Source organism: Otolemur garnettii, unplaced genomic scaffold, assembly GCF_000181295.1.
Source record: "Otolemur garnettii isolate 467f Iridium unplaced genomic scaffold, OtoGar3 scaffold00221, whole genome shotgun sequence".
In the NCBI taxonomy this organism is placed as follows: domain Eukaryota; kingdom Metazoa; phylum Chordata; class Mammalia; order Primates; family Galagidae; genus Otolemur; species Otolemur garnettii.
In genome coordinates this window covers 1,270,414-1,277,580 of record NW_003852616.1, presented here as the reverse complement: position 1 = coordinate 1,277,580, position 7,167 = coordinate 1,270,414, and the positions used below count along the sequence as shown (strand labels likewise).

General features: G+C 42.5%; 1 protein-coding gene across 1 annotated transcript in view; it reads left to right on the top strand.

Moving 5' to 3' along the window:
- Positions 1 to 7,167, top strand: part of LOC100948578 (histone-lysine N-methyltransferase SETDB2) — a 104,794-nt gene that overhangs the window by 90,309 nt on the left and 7,318 nt on the right. Inside the window, exons 14-15 of the mRNA XM_023508077.1 lie at positions 2,096 to 2,145; positions 5,887 to 5,948. Coding sequence (XP_023363845.1) covers positions 2,096 to 2,145; positions 5,887 to 5,948 — 112 coding nt within the window. The remainder of the gene's footprint in view (positions 1 to 2,095; positions 2,146 to 5,886; positions 5,949 to 7,167) is intronic.

Genomic DNA, 7,167 nt, shown 5'->3' with positions numbered 1-7,167 from the left:
AAAAAAAAAAAAAAAAAAGAAGTTTGCTAAATAATGTAAAATCTGATTATGAGAAAGTTCCACAGGTATTCTGTTGCTTGAGACATTAGAAAGGAAATGTGTAAATATAGTAATTTTGTACTCATTTTTATATTTGAGAATATAAAATAAGATGTTATTGTTAAGAATCATGGGTTGTTATATTCTTAGAATTTCACTTTTGTTACTTACCTTCCTGAAGGCTTGTTTTATTATGACCTTTACATGACCTAAAACACGAGATCAAACAAAAAGGAGTGAAATTCTTGGTATATGTTAAAGTTTGAAAGAATCTATTGATCACACATTAGTAGAGCTAATGCATAAGGACTCAATAAAATAGGGGTTTTTTTTTATTTTTTTATTACAGAACAGGTGAACTTTTATTCATTTTTTAATTGAATTTAAACATTCTGAGTGCCTGTGGACTATGAGACACTTGGCTGGGTGCTTTGAGATACAGAGGGGAGGCTGAGCGGTGGCTCAGGCCTGCAATTCTAGCACTCTGGGAGGCTGAGGCAGGAGGATCACAGAAGCTGGAGAGCAGACTGGCAACATAGTGAGACCTCATATCTACCCCTCCAAAAAAATTAGCCCTGCATGGTGGTGCATGCTTACAGTCCTGATGCTTGGGAAGCTGAGGTGGGAGGATTGCTTGAGCCCAGGAGTTTGGGGTTACAAATGAGCCATGATCACACCACTGCACTCCAGCTTGGGCAGCAGAGCCAGATCGTGTTTCAAAAAAAAAGGGGGCAGGGTAGGATAAGGTATAGACTGAATCTCAGAGAGGTTATCACTTGGGGAAAACCAGAAGGTGGTCAGTGCTAGTGGAAGCACATGGTGCGGCAGGGGCAGGAGAGGGTCTGCGTGAAGGGAGCCTTGAGAATTGTCAACAATGCTGGTGCGGGGGGCAAGGGGGGGCATGGGGGTTTGTCCTCAGATTTTCTGCACTTCTAATAGTTTCAAAAAATTAAGCACTTGGCAAATGAAAGTGCTCAGAGATACCAAAATCCATGTGGGGGGGGGGACTAATTCTGAGTGGGTGTTGCTGGGAGCTGGTAGAAGAGTTGGAAGAAACTACACTTACCCCTAGGCAAGGAGGCATCTTCGCCCCCCACCCCATGTGGAAAGGAAGGGAGATGAGCTGAGGCTGAGCAGGAAAAAAGGCTGGAAAGAAAATGGGACTTGAGCAGTTTCTTAAAATTCACTGTTTCTCCTGCTGTGCTGCTTTTTTCTTGGAAGACATTCATCAATTCCAGGCTCTTTGTAGGTTGAATCTAATTCCTGTGGGAGACACTTGTTGATTTTTTATTTGTTTTTTTGAGACAGAGTCTCACTTTGTTGCACTCAACAGAGTACTGTGGTGTCATAGCTCACAGCATCCTCAAACTCTTGGTGGTATCACAGCTCACAGCAACCTTAAACTCTTCGGCTCAAGTGATTCTCTTGCCTCAGCCTCCTGAGTAGCTGGGACTATAGGCAACCCCACAACGCCCGACTATTTTTAGAGACAAAGTCTCACTCTAGCTCAGGCTGGTCTCAAACCTGTGAGCTCTGGCAATCCACCTGCCTTGGCCTCCCAGAGTTCTGGGATTACAGGTGAGAGCCACTGTGCCTAAGCAACCTATTGATTTTGAAAACTGTTTTTCCCTAAATTACTGCATGCAATTTTGTGTTGTTTATTGTTGAAAATCATCAGAATTTTGTGTATTCTGATGGAAATTTGCCTGCCTTAGAAAATACTGGACCTTTAAGTATCTTTATACAGTAAAGGCCTCTTGACCACTGTACATGAACTAGTGTTGTTCAAGATAGTCTAATCAGCACTCACTCCTTAGAGAACATTGTGATCTTCTTAAGGCTCAGAGAGCAGAGATGTCTGAAAGAGTCTCTGTCTACACTTGACATGGATCACTAATTTTACACAGGCTTACACAGCATTTTAAAAATAAAAGTAAATATTTAAGGCGAAGGCATCATAAAAAATAGGTAGTACCTTTTAAAATCACGATAGACATAACATTTGAAAACTGTAAATAAAAATATTTTATAATTCTTTAAAATTGCATATTTTCAGATTGTTATGCCAACAACATGCTCCTGCATCAAGGGATAACACTCAATGTGGTAAGTTTCTAAAATTCAGTACTGTGGGTTTAAAGAAAGGTCCATTGAGGCCAGAAGTGGTGGCTCATGCCTATAATTTTAGCACTCTGGGAGGCCAAGGTGAGAGGATCCCTTGATCTTACGAGTTTGAGACCAGCTTGCACAACAGCAAGAAAACTAGCCCGGGATAGTAGCAGGAGTCTGTAGTCCTAGCTACTTGGGAAGCTAAGGAAGGAGGATCGCTTGAGTATAGGGATTTGAGGTTGCTGGGAGCCAAAATGATGCCATGGCACTCTAACCTGGGTGACAGAGCCAGACTCTGTCTCAAAGAAGAAAAAAAGTACAGGCTCGGCACCTGTAGCACAGTGGTTATGGCGCCAGCCACATGCACCAAAGGGGGTGGGTTTGAACTCATCCTGGGCCAGCTAAACAATGACAGCTGAAACAACCACAACAAAATGCTGGGTGTGTGGCAGGCGCCTGTTGTCCCAGCTACTTGGGAGGCTGAGGCAAGAGAATCACTTAAGCCCAAGAGTTTGAGGTTGCTGTGAGCTGTGATGCCACAGCACTCTGGTGAGGGCAAGACAGTGAGACTCAAAAAAAAAAAAAGTACATTTAGGTTAAGAGGAGGAATAGTCTGATTTAACAGCCTCATTGAATTAAAATACAAAGTTTTTTTGCCTTTCATTTTATTTTGTTTTTACTAAGGCAGAGTCTCACTCTGTCTCCTGGGTAGAGGCTCTAGTGATCCTCTTGCCTCAGTTTTTCTATTTTTAGTAGAGATAGACTCTTGCTCAGGCTGGTCTCTAACTCCTGAGCTCAAGTAATCCACCTGCCTCAGCCTCCCAGCATGCCAGGATTATAGGTATGAGCCACCATGCCCAGCCTTTTGAAAGTTTAAATTTTACATACCTTTATAAAATTGTCAGTTTCTTTCTGTACCATGTGATTGACTGATTTTTCCTCTTTGTCAATGAGACCTTATCTCTCCAGGCCATTCTCTGATATCTTTTATCCTCACTGCACCTAAAAAGCATTGACTTCTGTGATTGCTTCTCTTCTATAAAAATGTTAGAATTTTCGGTAGATTAAAATTAACAAAGAGCTGCACATTCCCTGAATGAAAATCTCCTAAGAATGTACAGTTTGCATTTGAGTTCTAATTAAGGCAAACTGAGTCTTGCCTATGTGGAGTCAAGGGGTGCATGGCTGGTGGGACAACAGGGCCTTGGCAATGCTGCGTCTGGCATGTTTGCTGCGACCTGCAATCAGGACCTCTTTGGAAAAGACAGTTCCATGTCCTGCCAGCTGCTTTTTATGGTGGTATGCAACACTCTCTAAATGGTATCTCTACCTTCATTTTTCTGTCATTACCCTTTTAATTCATCAGGAAATACTATGAAAAATACTGCTTTTTTTTTTTTTTTTGAGACAAGAATTTCACTCTGTCACCCTCAGTAGAGTGCAATGGTGTCATAGCTCACAGCAACCTCAAATTCTTGGGTTAAAGAGATTCTCTTGCCTCAGCCTCCCAAGTAGCTGGAACTACGGGCACCTGCCACAATAGCCAGATATTTTTAGAGATGAGGTCTTGCTCTGGCTAAGGCTGGTCTGGAACCTGTGAACTCAGGCAATCCAGCCGCCTCGGCCTCCCAAGTGCTGGGATTACAAACTTGAGCCACCTCGCCCAGCCCACATTATTAGGTTTAAAAAGCAGATTATAACACCGTCTAAAATGAATCCTCTCCTTCTAGGAAAGTGTTTCTTTTGACAGTTTCTAAAACTTTTTTGTGTATATGAACATACCTACTGTTACACTTTGCTTTTTTCTCTTGCTATGTAGCTTAGAGATACTTCCATATCAGTACAATTGGACTCTGCCTCATTTTTAAAAGGCTTCATAATATTTCATTGTATAGCTGTAACACAATTGGACTGTTTCTTTTCTTTCTTTTTTTTTTTTTTGTACAGAGCCTCAAGCTGTCCCCCTGGGTAGAGTGCTGTGGCATCACAGCTCACAGCAACCTCCAACTCCTGGCTCAAGCGAGTCTCTTGCCTCAGCCTCCCAGGTAGCTGGGACTACAGGTACCCACCACAATGCCTGGCTATTTTTTGGTTGTAGTTGTCATTGTTGTTTGGCGGGCCCGGGCTGGATTTGAACCTACCACCTTAGGTGTATGTGGCTGGTGCCTTAGCACTTGAGCCACAGGTGCTGAGCTGGACTGTTTCTCTGCTTAATGAACATTTAGGTTATTTCTCCTTTTTCCTGTCACATTTAATACTGTAGTATTAAATGCTCTCTATACATCTTTGTGTCTCTGTGTAACTATACTATTGGGGTAACTTCCTGTAAGTAAAATTGTGTGAAAGAATATAAACAATGAATCTCTGGATAAGTACTGGCTCAGTATCCTCTGAAAAGGCTGCCCCATTCGCCCAAATTCTTGCAAGCATGTAAAACATCTTCATCACTGATAGGTGAAAATGTTTTACCTTGCATATCTTTAGTCAGGGGGGGAAAGCAAGTGCATTCCCGTATCTCGTCATTAATTGTATTTATTTTCTTGTGACCCGATCTGTTCATTTTTCTTTTTCTTTTCTTTTCTTTCTCTCTCTCTTTTTTTTTTTGAGACAGTCTCACTCTGTCACCCTGGATATTGTGTCATAGTTCACAGCGACCTCAAACTCTTGGGCTCCAGTGATCTTACCTCACCCTCCCCAGTAGCTGGGACTATAGGCACATACCACAATACTTGGCTAGTTTCTCTATTTTTAGTATTGGCGTCTCGCTCTTGCTCAGGCTAGTCTCGAACTCCTGAGCTTAAGCAATCCACCCACCTCAGCCTCCCAGAGTGCTAGGATTTGTGTTAACTTTTTTTTTTTTGAGACAGAGTCTTACTTTGTTGCCCTTGGTAGAGTCCTGTGCTGTCACAGCTCACAGCAACCCTCGAACTCTTGGGCTTAAGTGATTCTCTTGCCTCAGCCTCCCAAGTAGCTGGGACTACAGGCGCCCACCACACCTGGCTATTTTTTTGTTGCAGTTGTCATTGTTGTTTAGCTGGCCCAGGCCGGGTTTAAACCCACCACCCTCGGGGCATGTGGCTGGTGTTGTAACCCCTGTGCTACGGATGCCAAACCTGTATTAACTTTTAAGATTTTTTTTTCTTTTTTTTTTTGCAGTTTTTTGACTGGAGCTGGGTTTGAACCTGCCATCTCCAGTATATGGGGCCAGTGCCCCACCCCTTTGAGCCACAGGCCCTGCCCAACTTTTAAGGTCTTTTTATATTTAAAAATCTTACCTTTTACCATTTGTGCTGCAAGTGTTTAATCTTAAGTTTACTGTATCTTTTGACTTTGTTAATAACTTTTGGTATATAAGAGTTTTATATTCAGCTGGGCACTGTGGCTCATATATGTAATCCTAGCACTTGGGGAAACCAAGGCAAGACCTGGCTTGAGGTCAGGAGTATGAGACCAGCCTGAGCAAAAGCAAGACTGTAGTGCTGCAAAAAGTAGAAAAACTAGCTGGACATGGTGTGCACCTGTAGTTCCAGCTACTCAGGAGGCTGAGGTAAGAGGATTGCTTGCACCCAGGGGGGGTGTGAGGTAGCAGTGACGAGGCCGACACCACTGCAGTGCAGTCCAGACAACAGAGCGAGTGAGACTGAGAGCCACCCCCCCAAAGTAGTTTTGTATTTTATATAGTCAAACAGAAATCTTTTCTGTTATGGGTTACAATTTTCGCATGATTTATATTTTTAGCTGAGTATTCAAGAGTGAAAAGAGGAAGGAAGAAACGTCTTTTGGCAGACACTCACGGACAGGTAATTTGACTTAATTTTTACAGCTTTAAAATTCTTCATACAGAGCCTTTATTCAAACCATTATGGATTTCAGGTGGAAAGTACTTTCCAAATCATTTGAATAAAGAGGATTTATTATAACATTCCTCTTCATTTATGTTCTCAGCCTAGATAGACCTTCTGTCCCATATTGAGCAAGGCCTTACGTGACTTATAGATGATATACCCATAATGATACGAGTATTAATGAGAAGCTGGAAGTTCCAAGCACACACCCTTCAGGAGGTGACATACAACAGCATCTATAAAGCATCCCCTGACATCAAATTAGTGCGAGCATCTGGCCCCACATGGTGCTTAAAGTCCTGTAGCAGGCAGAGGCCACAGTCATCCCTCCATAGTCAAGGAGGTCCCAGCCACATGATCCACACCTGACTTAATCTGTAATTCTTATAAACTTCTGGATTATCTGTGAAGTATATGAAAATACTTTGGAGATTTGGAACAGTTTCTACACATCAGCTCATATAATCAAAATTCATATGAGCCAGTGACCTTCCCCTCTTCCTGTTTGTATGAAAGGTGCTCGTCAAACACGATGTCTTATCACACATTTGATGTTTACATCCACATGAGAATGTGGGGCATGGGTCTCATCACAAGCATGCCATTTCATTGTGCACAGCAGAAGACTGGTTTTCTTTCTTTTTTTTTTTCAGTTATAAGGATTTTAGTTTTTTTTTTTTTAATAAAATCATCGCTGTGTACATTAATGCAATCATGGGGTACAATGTGCTGGTTTATATACAATCTGAAATATTTTCATCAGACTGGCTAACATAGCCTTCATGGCATTTTCTTAGTTATTGTGTTAAGACATTTATATTCTACATTAGTAAGTTTCACATGTACCCTTATAAGATGCACTGTAGGTGTGGTCCCACCAATTACCCTCCCTCGACCCATCTCCCCCTCCCCTCCCCGCCCTTTCCTTTCCCCATATTCTTGGACTATAATTGGGTTATAGCTTTTTTTTTTTTTTGAGACAGAGCCTCAAGCTGTCCCCCCTGGACACAGTGCCGTGGCATCACAGCTCACAGCAACCTCCAACTCCTGGGCCCAAGCGATTCTCCTGCCTTAGCCTCCCAAGTAGCTGGGACTACAGGCGCCCACCATGACGCTTGGCTATTTTTGGTTGCAGCCGTCATTGTTGTTTGGCGGTCCGGGCTGGATTTGAACC